The 20,181-nt window shown below is 38.8% G+C and overlaps 3 protein-coding genes across 3 annotated transcripts; 2 read left to right on the forward strand and 1 right to left on the reverse strand.

Annotated features, from left to right (window-relative positions):
* Positions 1 to 7,209: 7,209 nt before the first annotated feature.
* Positions 7,210 to 8,489, forward strand: LOC121975255. Its single transcript, XM_042526802.1, has 4 exons — positions 7,210 to 7,474; positions 7,578 to 7,932; positions 8,006 to 8,111; positions 8,209 to 8,489. The coding sequence occupies exons 2-4, from the start codon at positions 7,858 to 7,860 to the stop codon at positions 8,355 to 8,357; spliced, it is 330 nt and encodes a 109-aa protein (XP_042382736.1). The 5' UTR covers positions 7,210 to 7,474; positions 7,578 to 7,857; the 3' UTR covers positions 8,358 to 8,489.
* A 299-nt stretch (positions 8,490 to 8,788) lies between these two features.
* On the reverse strand, positions 8,789 to 10,181 carry LOC121975253. Its single transcript, XM_042526800.1, has 3 exons — positions 9,612 to 10,181; positions 9,150 to 9,322; positions 8,789 to 9,071 (listed from the first exon to the last, which is right to left on the reverse strand). Exons 1-3 carry the CDS (start codon positions 10,164 to 10,166, stop codon positions 8,927 to 8,929), a joined length of 873 nt encoding a protein of 290 aa, XP_042382734.1. The 5' UTR covers positions 10,167 to 10,181; the 3' UTR covers positions 8,789 to 8,926.
* Positions 10,182 to 10,756: 575 nt separating this feature from the next.
* LOC121975254 (14-3-3-like protein) lies at positions 10,757 to 19,217 on the forward strand. Its single transcript, XM_042526801.1, has 6 exons — positions 10,757 to 10,915; positions 11,162 to 11,598; positions 11,707 to 11,785; positions 12,233 to 12,355; positions 18,768 to 18,884; positions 18,970 to 19,217. The coding sequence occupies exons 2-6, from the start codon at positions 11,192 to 11,194 to the stop codon at positions 19,027 to 19,029; spliced, it is 786 nt and encodes a 261-aa protein (XP_042382735.1). The 5' UTR covers positions 10,757 to 10,915; positions 11,162 to 11,191; the 3' UTR covers positions 19,030 to 19,217.
* The last annotated feature ends 964 nt before the right edge of the window (positions 19,218 to 20,181 follow it).

Genomic DNA, 20,181 nt, shown 5'->3' on the forward strand with positions numbered 1-20,181 from the left:
GAACCTGTTCGTTGATATGCTTAGCTGAGTTGCAGTGTGGACATAATGTAGGTGTTCTAAATCTTGATCACAAATGAGTCTACCTCTATTTACTTTTGTCTGCTAATGGCGGGTCTGATTTGGAAGGTGAGTGTTTGATTCATTGCTATTCTGTCTCATGGTACTGGTAGTTTTGTGCGGAGGCAATTTGATACTATTTTGTAGCTGTGACTGCTCGAGATCTTGCTGTTTTCTTTTTCGATTCACTGGATTAGAAGAATTTTGATGCGTGCTTTAATTTTATTCTGGTGGAATCGTGTCCTGTTTTGGTGATTGAAGATTTAATTCCGGTATTTGTCTTGCATTAGCTGTGGTTATGAAGTTATTGCTAGCTTGCACGTTGATTAGGATTGTTCTGATAATGGAATTATGGAATTAAAGTTTGCTTTTTATAATACTGATAATGGAATTATGGAATTATGCATGATTCGGATGTAGGTTCTTTAGCTTGATTCATATGTGACAACATGCTTTAGTTGTTCACATTCAAAATAGGGATGTTTACCAATGATATGGACTGCTATTGGATTGTGTACAGAATATAGTCATGGACTGGTTATAGGACAGAACGAGAGAATGATGATTAATTGAAATACTGGTTACGTACCTATTGATTGAAGAACAGTAATTTGTTGTTCCACTATGCATTTTTAAGTGTATAGCTCTATCTATATCCAGTTTTGTGCAGCATATTACAAATAAATTATGTTTTACTTATATGGCTAGTGGGATGAATATGAGCATATGGGGTGACAGTACGTTGGGTGACCCAGGATGAGCTTCGGGGGGCCCCATCCAAACTTGACTGATAATTTATGTTAGCTTCGGCTATATGATATGACTGCATGTTCTCCTAGAAGGTACCTCGAGGATCATGGGACTGTTGACTGACTCTTTCAGTGGTTACCGGATATATGACATATTCACCCTTATTAGCTATGTAGGAAACTTTACATATCGAACCTTCTTTTAGTTTACTGTATTTGAGATAATTTATATGTCTACTAGTTACTATACCTATTACTTTATGGATATCATCATATTATTCATAGTGGATTGTACTTGCTGGGTTCGTAGACTCATGATGCCTACGTTATAGGTGAGGACATCACCCAGGTTATGACGGAAGGCATGCGGACGGAGTAGGCGAAGAGGCGAGATGGATGCAAGACACTGTCCGGACTTTAGGAGTGCAAAACTTACTTGTTCCTGTTATGGGAGGTTCTTTATTTGTATAGGAAGATGTTCGAGAATACATTGTTCTTATTTGTTGAACTCATGTTTGGGATGCTGTCATTTACATTGGATAGGATAGTTTATTTCAATGGAATTGTACTGCGGTTATCTACATAGCAAAAGCCGAAAGGGGTGTTTTTAAAAAAAAAACTTGAGAGATAAGCTAGGGATGTTTTAGGTATCTTGCGAATCTAGAAATGGCTCATTATCCCATACTGCTCACAAAATTCCTGAAACTTTGAATCTGTATACTCAGTTCCATTGTTTGACCTAAGACATTTGATTTCCCTTCCGGTCTGGTTCTCCACTTCAGTTTTCCATAATTTAAACTTTGCAGAAGTTTCCGACTTGTGACTCATAAAGTATACCCAGACCTTTCGTGAGAAATCATCAGTAAAACTCACAAAATACAAGTGCCCTCCATGTGATGCTACACTGCTGGTCTCCAAAGATTCGTATGTACGTATTCTAGAATCCCCTCTGTCTTGTTTGCTGCCATCTTGAATTGTACTTTTCTCTGTTTCCCAAGAACACAGAATTTGCATAATTCAAGCTTGCACATCTTGACACCTTTAAACAAATCTCTCTTATGAAATTCTAGCATCCACATTCACCCATATGTCTAGTCGCATATGCCACAAGATAGTACTATCTGATTCAGATTCCACCGAGACGACTCCACCTACAACTGTAGTCCCTATCAACTTGTAGATATTTCCTGCTACCTTTTGTTCTTTCATTATCGTCAGAGCTCCCTTGCTGACCTTCATCACCCCGCTCATTGATTTGTAATTGCAACCAATACCATCCAGTGTGTCTAGTGAGATCAAGTTCTTCCTTAGCTCTTACTGACATCACATAAAGTTCTGATCACACCATCAAACATCTTGATTCTGACGTTCCCTATGCCAATAACTTTGCATGACACATCGTTTCCCACAACACTGAACCAAAATCCACTGCCCTATAGGTGTCAAACCAATCCTTGTTTGGAGTCATATGATATGAACATGTAGAGTCTAAGATCCATGTATCTGTCAGCTACTCCGAACTTGACATAATTGATAGCATATTTCCATCACCGATTTCTGAATTTTCTTCTTCAACTATGTTTGTAGACTTTGCCGAACTATCTTTGTTCTCTGTAACATATTTCTTTATCTCTGGATAATCTCTCTTGACATGACCTTTGCCTCCACATTTGTAGCACCTGATCACCTTTTTCCTTCTTGATTTAGAACGAGCCTTGTTGTTGTTACCCAATCCATGTCGAGATTTGCTCATACCACGCTCTTGGTTGCTATTTATCACAAGTCTTTCTCCCTGAGAAAATTTATCGCTTGTTTTCTTCCTTTGGTGAAAACCTAGCAATGCACCTGTGATCTCCTCCAATTTGAGAGTTTCCTTTTCCCACATCAAAGTAGTAATCAAATTCTCGTACGTAGGAGATGAATGTAGAGAATTCAACAACATCAGCGCCTTATCTTCGTCTTCGAACTTCACATCAACTCGCTCCAGATCACTTACAATCTGGTTGAATACGTTGATGTGTTGACTTAGATCGGTTCCTTCTATCATCTTCAGCCTGAATAATTTCTACTTAAGATATAGCTTGTTTGTCAATGACTTTGACATGTACCGACTTTCCAGCTTTTGTCAAACTGCCACCGGTGACTCCTCGTCCATGACATGGTACATCACACTATCCGTAAGACAAAGTCTGATTGTTGCTACTGCCTTCACCTGAAGTTATTCCCAATCTGATCTCTCCATGTTTTCCGATTTTCTTTCTCCTAGCACCTTCACCATGCCTTGTTGCACCAACAAGTCCTTGACTCTTCTCTGCCATAATCCAAAGTTTTTGGTTCTGTCAAACTTCACTAGATCAAACTTCGCAGAAGTTATCCCCGACATGTTGAAGAAATCCGCCAAAACCTGTAGCTCTGATACCAATTGTTGTGCAAAGAGAGGGCAACACCTCTCAACTTCTAAACCGTGGAAGAAGAGGAAGAGAGAAAAGAGATCGCGTGGAGTAACATGACAAAGACGCATAAAAGGAGAGCAAACACGAGGAAGGAGAAGAAGAAGAGAAAGAAGAAGAGTTACCGTGGTTCTTGTGTTTACATCTAATGATTCTTGTGTTTGTTGTTGTACAATAAGCTTACCATAATCCCTATAAATAATGCTAAACTCCAGACCCGGTAAAATCGTAATAGAATTTTGTTATGAAAAATCATAACAAAATTCTGTTATATAAAATCTTAACATAATTTTATTATGAAAAATCTTAACAGATTTTTCTTTTATAACATCCCTCATATTAACCTTATCCAAATATGAGTCACTCGTCAACACAGAGCATCCCCTGATTTCCATTCTAACCCTCCTTCCCCCTCTTTCATTCTCTCCTTCTTGGGATTGGTGAGCACCTTTGGCAACCCATTCCTCTTCTTGGTGATTTGAGACTTCGTCAACATCAGAAATAGTTCATCCGTGGCTCATTCGTTGGCAATCTTAGGTAGGAACACCACCGTTGTCACTGGCCAAGCAACCCCTGTTGTCATAGGCATCTCACCTGCCCGCCCTTGGCCTATCCACGTCGGCGCTAACGTAGTGGTGAGCAATTTTTCAGATCTAGCGCACCTTTGTTCCACCGTCATGTCATCCTTCCTCTTTGGAGTCTTAGGAATCAAGGAGAGAGTCATGATTGTGAGTGACGAGGATGTTATCAACGAACACAAGGCCAAGTCCTCCTTTAACGAACAAGACCAGCCAGTCTCCATCTTCCTCGCCTTCCTCCCTCTACAACCATCAGAGCCCTTCCTCTTTGTCTTCCTTTCGGTGGAGGATGACACTACGACGACATAGGCGGAGGCTACCCTAACGAGTTGACGCCTAGCTTGGGAGTGATTGGACGGAACCTGAGCATGATTCGACCCATCCTTCAAGTAGCCTCGACATCGCTGTTTCCATGCAAGTCGATGTAGCAACCACTCCTCTGCTCCATCTTCACTCTTTCGCTCAATTTCCTTGCTTTTGATTGACTCTCTGTGCTTGACTCGTTCTCAGAATCAATGAGCAAGAAGCTTAAATAGCAAGCTTTTCTCAAATCTCAATCCGTCCGAGTAAAATATTAAACTAAGTTACACATTAAAATCTTTAAATAAATAAATTTTTATTGTCTAGAATTGAATTTAAAAATATTAGGTTATGTTTTATTCTTTGTAATCTTGATTATGTACGATAATTTGAAATAAATACATCTTTAGATATATTTTTTTTAAGATTCTCTCACAAGTGAGATTTTCACATTTTCTATATCGTTTTAAGGGATGATTTTCAAAAGAATTTTGAGGGTATATTACATAGGGTCGGCCTATGCCTAGGGCCCATATATATATATATATATATATATATATATATATATATATATGATCATGTCCGAATCGCTGAACCAACGAATGCTGGGCACGTGGCGCTCTCATAGTCGATGGCGTAGGCCTCCGTCTGGTCGCACGAATCTCCGGCGAGCCTGCACAAAAGTCGGGCCGGGAAGGGGTTCCCGGTGACGACCCTCCGACGCTCAAGTCAGGCAAGCAAGCAGTGAAAAAGTGGCTCTCCAAATATTAGAACGCGTACCTCCGGCGAAGGATGAGGGCCTTTATATAGGGCAGCGGAGAAGCGAGTGTACACATACCGAGGTGTACACGTGTTCGCGGCCCATACCCCAGTAAGGGCTTGTCAGTGAGCTTACCTGACCCATACTGCTACAGTCCAAGCATGTCCTCGATGGGACAGCGGAACCCCCTGTCATAAGATTAGGAGTATGACCTACATGTGGAACATACCCGCTGTCAGAAAAAGATGTGTCACTTGTCCTTTTGCCCTTACTCCCTTGCCTAACATCCGGTCGGACAGCCTTCGACCTACGTCCGGGCGGCCGGATATGTATAGTGGTTGGGAGATCCTCAGTCGTGCTTGGTGGATACTGCTAGCAGCATGCTACCTCCTGTCTTCAGCCGAGCGTGCCCTCCGCTCGGCCCTGCGATCTTTGTCCAATGAGCGCCGGAATCTTGCTTTTCGCCAGGGTGCCTTTGACCGTCAACTAGACACCGGCCGGCCGGCCGGTCGCTGCCCTCTCCAGCCAGCCACCTGCCCTTTGACTTCCCCGTGGCGTTGACTCCACAGAACGGGGGTCCCCTGTTCTTACCGCCGGATCAATATATATATATATATATATATATATATATATATATATATATATATATATATATATATATATATATATATATATGGCTAAAATACATTTTAGTTAATATTTATTTTCATTGATAATTTTAATTTTTTACTAGCTAAATTATATTTAGTCAAAATTTTTTAATTTTTTATAGAATAAAGTTAAATTTGATCATTTTTATGTTTTTACATGTGTTAGATTTGATTGATAATTTTAATTTTTTAATTTTAAAGTTAAATTTGGTTGATAAATTTTTTATTAAAATTTGACTTATAATTTTAAATTTTTTACTGATAAAAATTTAATTTAATACCAAAAATTAATTTTGGTTAATAAATTAAAAATACTTTGGTTATACTTAATTGATATTTTTTTATAAAAATATTTTATAAACTCAAAAATATATTTAATATTGTACTATTATTTCTCTCAAAATTTTATTTTATTTTTTTCTTTTCTTGTATTATCATTTTTACACCATCATTATTATTGTGTCCTTGCAACGAGTTATTATGAACATTTTTTTAATAATTTACCGTCGATGTTTACTAGTTAAATATGTTTGACTAAATAAATTTAATTTATAATTTATTGAAGTTAAAATTGATAAAAAGAAAGCTTAGTTCACGAAGGTTCTACCAATATACGATCCTAGGGAAGGGTCTATTGTACGCATTACCTATATCTACTACTCGAACCTATTACATCTAGATCACACAATAAGAATTTTTAATATTGCGTTAAGATTTTCCTTCATCAAAGTTAAAATTGATTGATAATTTTTTAAAAAATAGTAATTAAAATTTATATTAATAGTATTACAATAATTTATTACTTCAAATTAATTAACATAAAATATTTTTTATTTTTAAAATTCTACCAATAAAGAAATAAAGTTTAACATGAGATAAAGTTATTATTATGCCTAGGGTTGAGACGGCCCTGATATTACATAAAGTCGACTCATGTTGCACAAATAGGTTACAGTTAATAAAAAAACTTGTAGGAATTCTCCGCTGTAGTTCTCAGCAGACAAGTTTAGGTTGGCGCATGATGAAGACTCTGTTCTGATGTCGTGGTGAGTTGCAGTACTTGACTTTATCAGCCTCGTGAACTTTCGTCTCCATCTTCCTCCTCGATCTATCGTACAGAGCAATTTGTGTGATCTAAAATTGATGGTAGGCAAGAGCTGCCAAGGATTATTGGGATGTAGGAGGCGATCAGAAGAGATAAGGTGATCATACAGGGCCTCCTTCCTGCTCCAGAATGTCGGTATAAAATATCTCAATGAACCTCTTTCGAATAATTCTGATCCTTTTGTTCGTCAGCACCGTCGTTTTTGCCCTCTCTCGATTTGTCCTTTGCACATGCCCTCAAAATTTGTGGAGAACAATGTGCATCTCCTACCTAGCTAACAGGAGCTAGTCATGCTTAATTATTAGATCGTTGGATTTCTATTTCGTCACTGGCCACTCAATGGGCAATCAGATAACAACATCCCATTTGTCAGTGTAGATACAGTTCTGGTGGTTTAATTCTCTCGATAATTATTCTGTACGTTTTCTTATCAGCCCTACCTTCTCCTTTCTGGTGTTTTGACGTCGTCGTCGTTTTCTCAATTTGTTCTCTGTTTTTTTCTTCTCAGGTTGCACTCCACATCGTACGACAGACAGCGCAAAATATACGCAGTCGATCGATCGGTGTTCCATGTGCACCCATTTGCATCCATAATTAAGGCCGATAACGTCATCGCTTATCGCATGATCCAATCAGGCGGTGAATACACAGGCGATCATTTAATTCCTTTCAGAAAAATAGCAATCTGCTGGTCACAACAGATAGCGACGACCACAGCTCGTTGTCTCCGATCGTGCATGATTCTCCGATCGAAATGCTTTGGCAGCAATTTGATGGCGACTACTCCTCCGTGGTTTTGCACTTCGATGGACAGCGCGGGCGCAGGTAGTTGGCGTGCGATCGATCAGAACATTCCACCCGTACCTTTCACGCATTTCGTGGGTATCTTCAAACATTAGTTAACAGCATCATTAATGACGCATACTAGGGAAGGAGGAGGACAGATGATTTAGCCCGAGACGGCAGCTCCTTCCACCGTCAATCTCCTCCGTCGACGTACGCGAGCAGCGTCGATCCAAATCCTGCTGTTCTCGTTTGCTTCCGTGGCACAATCCCATTCGTCGGCCAGCGGTGGCAGCGAAGCGAATCCAAACCGTGAGCGTCATTCTAGATCTCCTTATCCGATCCCTGCCAATGGCGTCGCGTCGCCCGCGTGGCCGCGGGTCCACCCGCGTCGCCTCGGCTAGCTTCTCGCATCTTCTTTAAAAATGAACTCCATTTTCACATTCCTCAGCTCGTGGTCTTTCATGGGTGAGCCTTCATCAGCTTCCTACATTAGAAAGGTATTGAGATCATGATCGATCATGTTCTTGCCCACCTTAAAACATCTATTACCTATTTATTTATTAATCTTAGGTGCAACATTTGATCGAGCAATGCCTGGTGTTCCACATGAACAAGGAGGAATGCATCGAGGCCCTTTCCAAACATGCCAATATCGATCCCGTCATCACTTCCACTGGTACACACACATATATATATTATATAGCATCGTTCTCATTCTGTATTGCATGCATGCATGCATGGAAAGGTATATATACAGTGCAATAAATGAACAGTTTGGACGGAGTTGGAGAAGGAGAACAAGGAGTTCTTCCAGACGTACATGAAGGGGCAAGAGGAGAAGGCATTGGACATGGCTACCGAGGAGAGGGTGCAGAAGATGCTGGCTGAGGAGGCTGCCAAAGATTTGGACAAGGATATATAGTGAATAATTATTAGTTAAGATCGATCGGCAAGTTTATGTTTTAAGTACTTATTTATATTTATATTTATATGTTCTGTTAATATTATAAGGTTTACTGAATTAATTAAAAGTTCAAGAACCATTGCTATGAAATTTATTGATTCACTGAAATTAAGGAAAGCAGATATTGCAATTTCATGAAGGAATTTTCCTTTATCTTTTTATAAAAAATAATTATATGCAAGATTTTATTGTTACATTTCCGTGTAGACTCAAGTTATCAAAATAAATATGTTTTTTTTAAAAATTTTTTCCCCATTCCTTTTGGTTTTTTCTTCTTCCAATTTTGAATTGAATATATAATGAACACTTATCAAATTGAATTAATAACTGTTTATCATAGTTTTGAAATATTTTCTACCGTAATTTCAAACGAGAGAGGGCATTAGAGATAATTATCAATTGTCAATAAAAAAATTATATCCATGGTAACATATATAATGTTTTATCGCAAGGAAACATGAATCAGTAATACTTCATTGGTAATGATTAATACTTAATGGGACAGATCAAGTCTTCGAAGTGGCTTCTTAAGCGACAGCAATCCGTTCGTGAGCTCCTCCTTGGAAAAACCAAGCCTGGTCGTTGCTCCTGCCATCGCTAACTCCTCCTCCCTCTTCGTCTTCTTCCTCTTCAGCATCCCACAAAAACTTGGCATAAGAAGCGATCGTGTAGCTGCGGTTAATCACAATTAGTCTATAACAAACAGCCTCGTTATATTACTTGTTTCCGATGCAATTTGTTGTTAATTACCAGTCATCGGGAGCAGCCTTCATGGCCCGATCGAAGTAGCTCTCGGCTCGGGGAGCATCATGGTTGTCCTCCCATACCAAATTCGCATACATGGTGAGTACCTCGGGGTCGCTTGGGTTCACTACCATTGCCCGCTCGCAGTGCTCCTTTGCTTTATCAATGTCACCTCGGACCTATAACACAGATCCAAAAATTAGAGATGGACTGAACTTTGAGCGATGAAAATGTTAGCTGTGTATAAAAATAAATAAAGAGAGAAAAAAAAAATGTATAAACATATCAATTCTCAAATTGTAAGCCAAGATATTGTGTTTGGAATTTTATGTAATTATATTAGTTAATTAATTATAAATCTAATTTATTATTTAATTCTAGAAGGCATTCTCACTAATTCAACATTCATAACGATACAATGATGACATTAACCATTAGACCCTTTATTTATATGAAAATTGAGCTCACCTCCTTCAAGTACTTGGCGTAATTGCCCAGGAGAAGAGAGTTTCCCGGGTCCGTTTTGATCATCTTCGAGTAATACGCATCCATGGCGTCGCTACCGCAGTCATTTCCTCCTCCGCCTCTCGCCACCCCGCGTCCCCCGCTTTCGCCACCGGATCCTCCGTCGCCCACTTCAAAAAAGGTGGGACGCCCTCCGGTCTTGGGGGAGGCAACAGTAAATCGGCGCTGGTCCAATCCCGAGCTCGTCAGGAGGACCCGGCCGAGCGGCGAGGAAGGGGATGAGCAAACAGAGGACCGGGCCTTGGAAAGTGCATCGGAAATCTCGCGCTCCTCCACGGAGCGGCACCTGGAGATGTGCGGCGGTGAGGCGGAGAAGCAGGACGCGAAGTGGGCCGTCGAGCGCGCCCGCGGCAGCTGCTGCCGCACTTGTAGCTCCGCCGACCCGGCCCCTCCGGATAAGTCATGCGCCGGGACCTGAGGCCATGGCTGGCTGAGCAAAGGCGTAGAAGCGCTGCGAAGGAGCATTGTTCGCCTCCGGCCAAAGCGATTGACGGACATCGAAGCGACGACCGGTATATAAAGCAGTGGATTCCGAGCAAGGCAAGAGATCCCTACCGTCCGTTAGACGGGTGGACCCACTGCAATTTGCCAATTAATAGTCAACCGGATCGCCTGCTTTAGTCCCCAGCAAGTTAAATTTTACCATGCTGCATAAATACAGACACGTGGACTTTCGGAATGTTAAACGGACGATTCGACAGTTCTAAAAGGGAAAACGCGATCGAGCGTGACAATGAATCCGATGCGATGCTAAAAATAGCGTTCGGGATGGCGGACGGTTGGATAAATTGCCACTTGGCATTGACGCGTGGTGGATGCTGAGTGATCTGAAGGATTCGCTGTCAGCTCGCGGCTAGTCGGTTTAGCGCGATGATCCTGTTTGTGATTGAGAAAAAGACAGGGGACTTCGGCCTTGCCCGGCACCTAACTGCGGTCGCACGACGCGAGCAGGCGGAGTTTTGGCAGCTAGGCATGCGCTCTCCGCTGTCTTCTCCTATCTTCTGGTACGTATAAATCTCATGACCCGCATTGCTATTGGTTGAATTATGTGAGACATACCTCTACCTGGAAGGTTTAAATGTGGGTGACGGGTGCCCAGGCAGACGTGAGTGACGGGTGCCCAGGCAGACGACGTACCGCTGTCTCTCCACTGGTAGTCATCTCTCCCCATCCTAAAATAACCCAAAACAGACGACGGATTCCTAACCGATCGATCGCCTGCCCTCGTCCAAAGGGAAAATACAAAGGTGAGAACGACGAACTCTAATCGGCGAATTCTCGCTTTCGGCTTCGATTTTGTCTGTGGATTTCTGTAAATCTTTATCGAAAAGTTACATTCTTCTGTGGAAAACATTTGTGTGCTAATTTAGGCATATGATCTCTGTCCTGGGCTTCCTTTTTCCGACATGTAAATTACCTTTGTGATTGATTGATCCTTGCGCTGGTTTTCATGAAACTATTATTGATGATGATCTGTGTTGATGGTTTGCCAGGGAGGAAATTTTTAGTCTAGATCTAGCAAAATGTCGCCGGTGGAATCGCCCCGTGAGGAGAATGTTTACTTGGCCAAGCTGGCTGAGCAGGCGGAGCGGTATGAGGAGATGGTAGAGTTCATGGAAAAGGTGGTGAAGACGATCAACGGGGAGGAGCTCACTATCGAGGAGCGCAACCTCCTCTCAGTAGCCTATAAGAATGTTATTGGAGCTCGTCGGGCGTCCTGGCGAATTATCTCCTCCATCGAGCAGAAGGAGGAGAGCCGCGGCAACGAGGACCATGTTTCTTTGATAAAAAATTATCGAGCCGAGGTCGAAGCAGAACTCAGCAAGATCTGCTATGGTATTCTGAAGCTACTTGATTCCCACCTCGTCCCCTCCGCCACCAGTGCAGAATCAAAGGTCTTTTATCATAAGATGAAGGGTGACTACCACAGGTTAGATAAGCGCATTTGTCTTATTGCATATCTTTGTACTAAAAATTTATCAATATCTCTTTTTCTCCCCTTCTCTTTCTTGTTATCTTATTTGGTTTACTTGCATAGGTACCTGGCTGAGTTCAAGACTGGAGCAGAGAGGAAAGAAGCAGCTGAAAACACTCTTTTGGCATACAAATCTGCACAGGTATGCAATATTACAGATTGAGCTCCTGTTGCTTATTCGTTCTTTGTATTTTCCTTGATGTTTTGATCCAATTCTTAGGTAAATAAATATATGCAAAGTCATGCAGGATGGAGTAATGAAAATAAATACTAGCTTTTGTTTTTTGTTGGAAACCAAGTAATTGACTCTGGGACCACATAAATAGTGTCTTAGTATCTTTATATGTGTGCAAAGGAAGATTTTTCTCTACTATTTATGTTTTTTATATATTTTCTAGGTTTGCATTGAACTAGCTTTAGTAACCCCCTGGTTTGTAAAAAATCTTTTCTCTGCGCAGAGCCTATATAATGTGTCAGTCATCCATTGTGACATTATGTTTAAATCATATTTCTTCTATAACTGCTTTCCGACATTTTTTTTTTGTAAATTCTGTTACAAGTATCTGACTTCAGCTATAATGCATAACAGGATATTGCTTTAGCTGATTTGGCTCCTACTCATCCTATAAGGCTTGGGCTGGCACTGAACTTCTCTGTCTTCTACTATGAGATTGTGAACTCACCAGATCGTGCTTGCAGCCTTGCAAAGCAGGTTTGTCTCTCAATTTCTTCACGTAGATCTGAGAGTAAAACTTCAGTCTTTACTTTCATGACATTCCTGACACACTATGTAATGCTTGTTTGAACATGTGTGAATCTATTTTGATACTAAGAGCAATGAAGCAGATTTTTTATTGTTCGTGAGCAAATGTAGCTCCTTAAATAAAAAAATAGGCATAATCTGGATATGAATATGTATGGTAGTTGATTAATTAAATTGTAGGCGTGAGAGATAAAACTAATATTGGATGGTCAAAACGATGATCAAAACAATACAGGTCTTATTAATTATCTGGCCTATGCATATGGTTGAATGGCAGGATATGCCCTACTCTTCTAGCCTTAAGTAGTTGCAATACATGGATTCTTGTTATTTACTTTTCTTGCATATGAATACATACAAGCATAATAGTGTTGTGACTAGGAACATTTGAGTCATACACATACTTTATTTTTTCTCTATAATATTGTGAACATCAAGTTGGGAACCTAAAAGCCTTAAGGAAAATAGTCATGATGTTTAAGAGTTTGGAGCTCAAATGATGATCAGTTCAGATGAAGATGAATTCTAAACTGGTTCAAATACCACTGCATTATTTTTTATTTGATCAGTTATGAAGTTATCTTATTTTTTAAAGTTTTAGTAATATATTTAAAATTGCAAGGAAAACATGGATACATGATGAAAAGTGGACATATGGACATTTCTGCAACTTGAGATCCAGTTCGTCTGTTACATTATCCTCTTGTATTTCATATCTGGTCTTGTAATTATGAATGGTTACCGAACAAACAACCAAGAATGAGTCATGTAATCGATAGCAGAATCAGAATCTTCTCTTGGGTAAAACCAAACAAGTATAACAAGTAACTGTTCAGAAGATTAGAACTTAGCAATAGCTAAAACAGAAGAATGTTTAAGCTTTGTCATTTACAAATATGACTTTCACAAACACAAATTAACACCATAAAAAGAAAAACGATCTTGAATTGGTTTTTGATTAACAATGGTATACTGGAAAATAAAAGTAAATTGATGCATACTTGTGCATGAGTACCACAAACATTAATTGCTACTGTTACTACAACACCTTATCAAAATTAAGGTCTAGGTATGTCAACTCAAACCATTCATACCTTGTTTAAATCTCTAGTCATCTTAGAAGCCTCTCAAAGGAGACTACTGTGTCTAGTTTCTAAACTCTTTAGTCAGCATTACCATTATGTCAGCTTCTTCAGCCCATAATCACAAATGAGAAAAATTAAAGAAAAGAAAGTATTGAGAAGTTATCATTGGGCTTATAGTTATCCAACTGTACATATTTTTCCAGTACATGGGTTTTAATACCTGTTGAACTAAGTTGTATAGTGAAAGCTGATAATAATTTTCAATGTTTTTGACTATTAGAACGCCAAATGGATTTATATTGTCTGCATCTGTTTCACTTGCTACGTGAGATCCAAAATAATTATTACTATCATCATTATTACCTTCAACAAAGGAAGCGTTTCCATTGTCAAGCCACATAGGAGGGATTCCACATCCACTCATATATGAAAATGAAGTATGTTTCCTAACTTAAGAATATATATTTAGATGGACAAAAAAGAAAATCAAAGATGTCGACCTTTCTGATTTTGGCCCTGGCCCAACATGAGCATGGGTCTGGTCAGCTTGTCTTGTGTATAGGGAAATATTGGAACAGTTTGAGATTGTTTAGGCCACACTTGACCTTTGACGTACTGTCAGCTGTTTATGCACACTCTTTGGAATGATCAGGATCCATATGTTCAATTTTCAATATACTTACCTTGGCATGGGATCAAGATGGTCTAGTGATAATCTAGATGGTCTTGCAATGTCTAGGCCGTTGTCTTGATCATCAAAGTCCAATGATAAGTGTTTTTTTATCCTGTTGGCAATCTTTTGCATCCAACCAATCCTTGTAGCAAATGCATCCATCATCTTCTTGTTTGGTCAACCCTTCTCATCCCACACTCAAGTACATGTAATGAAATAAGACCAGGACTGTTGTAGCCACTTTGAACTTTTAGTATATCTTGTAGCATGACAGTAAGGGCAGAGTCATCTTTGTCTAGGATGCCGTTTGATTTCCTATTCAAGTAGAAAGTCTAGAATATTTAACACATTTACTTCATAATTTAATTCAATCTCGAGTCCCTTTCATGTTGGCTCAAATGATTACAAATCAATGACCTATATATGGAGGAGAGGCTATAACCGCCGTAGGAAGTTCATGGTGTTTTATATCTCACACACACTTGTGTATTATCATACTTCTCATGGTATAATGTGCACATCTTATTTAATAAATGTTCCATACCAATTTTTTTTTTATAAACATTGGAAATTTGCATATTTTTATAATGTTAAAAAATAATTTCATAAAATCCAAAATCTCTGACTTAAGGATCTAAAGTAAAGATTTGCAAAATAACTCACATATATAATCACTTCAATGTTTTTTAGCTTGTCTCTAACCGTAAGTATACTAGTTAAATGTGTAGATAACACAAATGAGTTACTAAACAGAATATACATGTGTGTGTGTATGAGACTAGTTTTAGCTTTCAATTGTAGCAAAAGTGATTACGCTCATCCCATCCCCACGTTATATGAAGGGAGGTAAATCACCAGGTTAGCTTATAACAGAACACCAAGTGGTTAGAGGGTTGGAGTTTTTTCCTGAGGGCATACGCTCGTTGGGAATTGATCTTTGCCCCATTATAGCAAATCTACCACCCTCTAACCACCTGGGCACCTGAGCACTAGTTTTAGCTTTCAAACTCATTATAATAACACCATTTTTTTTGATGAATTATCAAATATAATGGGAAATATTTTATTGGTTATGCCATATACATATGCTACATTATGAATATTCACATATGTTGAAGATGTAATTTGGGAATATTTTAAACTTTTAAAACTAATAGTAAAAAAGTTATCATCTATCCTATGTCGTGTAACAAACATAAGGTGAATTATGCATGGATTGCTAATCCAAATATCAAATGTTAATGCAATGGTTAAAAAAATATTGTAAAAGGATGAGTTTTCAGTTAAAGTTCTTTTAAAAAAATAATTCTCAATTGCATTGTATTTTTAAAGTTTCTCTTCTATGAAGGTGTAAATACACAATTTATAGAATAAATTATTGAGAATGGTGAATCAAACTTCACTATATATTTAGTGAGTGAAGGATACTTCTAAGAGTGAAAGACAATGTTACTTCTGGTAACAACACTAATGAGATTTAACATGGTAAGGTTGCTCTTGTGTGACGATGTCACGGGTTCGAGTCACGAAAACAAGAGAGCAGGGTAGGGTTGCGTAGAATATAGACCCTTCCTCGGGATCCTATATTGACGAGAGCTTTGCGCATCGAGCTCTCCTTTTTTTAACATGGTAAGGTGATGTTTCACTCAACATGTCCGTACCATCTCTCGAAGTTTCTTTCAATGAGTGTAAATCTCACTTTCTTTCTAATGTTCTTATTTTTTATGTGTCCATGCTTGTATGATCGTATGCCCACTTTAACATTCTCATATTTGCAGCTTTCATCTTCTGCTTGTGTGCTCGCTTCATAGCCCAAATATAAAATGGATTAAGAGAATCAGATTTTAGAATAAGAGTATGGGAATTGAGTGTTTGAGATGGGAAAGAGAAAATTAGTAATTAGAATAAGAGTATAGGAATTGAGAGTTTAACATGAGGATGATGGGTGGGACACACACACATGCACACATTGAATTCTAAATATCATTTTGGTTTCTCAGCCAAATGGTCGTAATACTGCAGGGATTTAATGTTTTTTAGCCATTGGAGGGATATTTTGATCATCTAAGACCATTAGAAAGATGTTTTAGGAGGAAACTGGTTTTGGATCGAGCCCTTGTCAGGCTCATTTGTATGCTATATCAAACATGGGTCCATGCTATTCTTAGACATGATTATGGTGTGGATTGTGTTGAGCTTAGTATGCCGTCCTGGGCATTGCCGCCTGGTCAGTTGCAACTTGGCCCATTTGGCACCCCCAAGGATGAATTGAATATATTGGAGATGAGGTAATAGTTTTTATTTATTTATTTATTCAGTGATTTATTTTTGCTATTTGTACATCATCACTAGTGTGCCTTTACTTGATCATCCCATAAATTATCTGCGACCTTTCTCTCTAGTGAAGCATGATTGGACAACTAATTATTCTAAACCAGCAGACATCCTTATTTCTTCCACATACCTTGTATTAGCTCAAAAAGCCTTTCTCAACACATAAAAAATATGAAATACCAGAGCCATTAAGCAAACTAAAGTTGCTAAAATTCATGTGTAGGAGTAGAGGAGAGGAAACTAGAGGAGAGGAGATGGTCACAAGACTGTAGGAGTAGGGGGCTGAAGGTCATTAGCATTGTTCTAAAAATCAGCCTTGGCGGCCGCCTAGGCACCAGCCAGCCGTACCGAAAACATGCTGGTTGGCCAGCCTAGGCGGCCCTAGGTGTCGACTAATCAATTGAATCGTCTAGGCGTTGCGGAAATAGTATAGGGTTTTCATAATTTTTTTAGTTTGGACTTTTTAATTTAAGCCCAATTAAAAAACACTAAAATGTAACCCTTTTTTTTGTATTAGTCTTAAGTTTTATAAGCCCTAAACTTTGGTCCAATAAGAAAATCAATTTGTTGGCATGCCCTAGGTGCTAGAATCAAACTTCATCTTTGTCGTAAGTAATCAGAGCTAGAGAAATCATAGTGAATGAAAAAGCCCACATTTTAGAGAAATCAGAGAGTTAAAGGCCAGAGAAATCAATTTGAAGAAAAATTTGGTATCTAATCTTTTCTCAATTTAGTGACTTGGAAGGGATTGAATTGAAGATTGGCCAAAGCCTCATCCTTTGGAAACTTCATTTCATTGGACATTCACAATATTCATTGAAGTTAAAAGGTAGTTTGTTTTAATTTGAATACTTGCAAATTAAAAGATAATTTATTTTAATTATTATATAATTTATGTTAATACCGTAGAATTCACCTAGTGGTACCTAGTCCCCGCTGAGGCGGCCTAGACATGCTAGGCGTTGGTCTAGTGCCCGACTAGTGCCTAGTGAATTTTAGAGCCTTAGTCATTAGGAGAGGAATGAATGGGTTATTAGTAGATGGCCGCAGTTAAGTTGCTAGTGCCGAACCGGATGGTAGGTGTTGATAGAAAGGAGTAGAGGTGAGCATTCAATTAATTCGGTCAATAATCGGACTGAATTAACTGCTTTAATTTTGACTAACCGAACCAAAACTAAGTTTTGCAAAAATGGTAACTGAACCAAATTAAAAATCAGTTATTTCAGTTAACACTGAATTAATTGAATTTGTTTAAAAAACAATATATATATAACTGAATTTTTTAATCCGAAAATCGAAACCGAATTAATCAATATTTTTAAAAATAAAAACCGAATTTCTAAATTGACCAAACTAAATTTCTGAAATAAATTGGTTTGGTCGGTTTTTTTTGTTCAGTTTAACCGAATAGTTGCACACCCCTAGAAAGGAGTGCCCAGAGTGCCGGGGGCTGTGGCCTTTGATTTTAGAGATTGGGATGGGAGAGATCACATAATGAGAGGTAGTGATGGCATTGGTGGGTGATGGTATCACCTGATCCGGAGAGGGAGAGTAGGGGGATGACATATGTTCCAGCAATTTGCATCATGGAAATTGGATGCCAACTAACCTGTTTTTTTTTTTTTGTTATACATAAGATCCTTTAATTATGAAATTCCAATAAAGCACCCCTGGAATTTACAGGAGTGCTTTCACAGATTCTCAAAAGTACAATAGGCAACATGTCTTACCGTAATTCAGCCCCAGCATATAGTGCATTAATAGATCATTGACACCCCTGGGGCAAAGTTGAGTTGGCTAGTGCAGGGTAGAGTTGCTACAATAGGGCAAGGGTTCGAATCTCGGCAAAGCAGAGGAAAAAGCCCTCCCCCACACTAGTCAACTACAGCTTCCTGATTTACCTCTTCACAGATGGTCGTGGGGCCGATCGTGTGGGGCCGCTGGGGTGGCGGATTCCACCTTTTGCTACAATTAATAGATTATTGACTGAACAATGGTGAGAAAAGGGTTCATAAGCTTGTGATTGTAGAAGGTTTAAGGATATTATAGTTTTCTGTGTCTATCTCTAAAGATTGTTTCTGTTAGGCACTTTTCTCCTCTATTTGTGATAAGTCATCCAAAATTTTTTACATAAAGCTAGTATGATTTATAGCATCTCCATTTGGCTTTTCCCGGGCATTCTATATATAATATATTTTTTATTTTCTCTCTAATGGCTTATTTTTGGTTTATCTTGTAATTTATTAGTTGGTGGAAATGTGGATCGCAGGCTTTTGATGAGGCTATCTCTGAACTTGATACTTTGGGAGAAGAATCATACAAGGACAGCACCTTGATAATGCAGCTTCTTCGAGACAACTTAACACTGTGGACCTCTGATATCACGGTCAGTCTCCTTTCTTTTATCAGTGTAACAACAATACTGATATTCTATCAAGGTGATCATCGTCTGACTGGATTTTTACTGGCAGGAGGACGGAGCCGATGAAATCAAGGAAGCTACAAAGAAGGAATCAGGGGAGGGCCAGTAAAATTAGTTTATCAGCTAATAGAACAAATTCTTCTGCTTCTTGTGTCTTCTTTTGCATCATTAAGCAACAAATACACCCCAATGGATTCTTGTTTCTATTTCAGTGTTTGTTATTTGTGATTTTCTACATGCTTGTTATTATGAACGATCCTAAGAAGATGTGATTCTGAATGGATTGTTTACGGACTAGCTACGGATCCGGTGGACACAAGTTTCATGGACTATTGATCCGAATGAACCTGTTTCTTGAAATCACTCATAGCTGCTACTTGGTTTCACTCATGGTGATCCTTTACGCGAAGGTAAACATTGTTAGGCCGATTGTCTTGTGCCGGTGTGCCATGACAGGTCAGCGCATTGGGTTGTGATATATATATAGAGCTGATACGTTTTCTGATTCTCGCTATGCGATTGTGCCTGATTTTGATGGTAGTTGTGTTCTGTTATCAAATTTAATTATTTTTCTATTGTACTAGCATCCCGACTGAATTAAAAAATAAATTCTAAATTCTTTTTTTTTTCTTAAAAATTCAAACATTTCGAATCCCCTTTGAACTCCTTCGTTTCCTTTGGTGTTGCGATTGTGTAGAGTTGTCAATCATCATCTTCACTAATTACCTCCTTCAGTGTTGCATCGCCAAACTTGTATGTTGCCGTTCATCTATAGTGTGTTCTCTTCATGTATTATCCTGAACATCTTGTCTTTCCATAGCTATTACAATGTTCTTATAGAACCACAAACAAGAACGTGCAGTAGTTGTGGTTCCATAGCTGATATAATATTTTGATCTAATCAAATTAACATTCTGGTCTAATCATATTGTAACAGCTATGATTATGCAACTGTTATAACACTCTTAGACCAACATGTTATAGTAACCACAGAATCGTAGTTGTTACAACGTGCATAGACCAGAATGTTGAAGTCTAATCATGTAGCAACTACAATTTCATAGCTACTACGTGTTGGTCTAAAAATATTGTAGCAGCTACAATTCCGTAGCTGCTACAATGTGCTGGTCTATTATAGTAGCTATGTAATCATAACTGTTACAATATGATTAGACCATAACATTATAGTAGATAAAAAAAAAGCCGCTACAACTAAGGGTGACAATTCGGTTCGGGTTCGGGTTGACGGGTTCGGGTTGGC

This window comes from Zingiber officinale, chromosome 4B (assembly GCF_018446385.1).
Source record: "Zingiber officinale cultivar Zhangliang chromosome 4B, Zo_v1.1, whole genome shotgun sequence".
Lineage (NCBI taxonomy): Eukaryota > Viridiplantae > Streptophyta > Magnoliopsida > Zingiberales > Zingiberaceae > Zingiber > Zingiber officinale.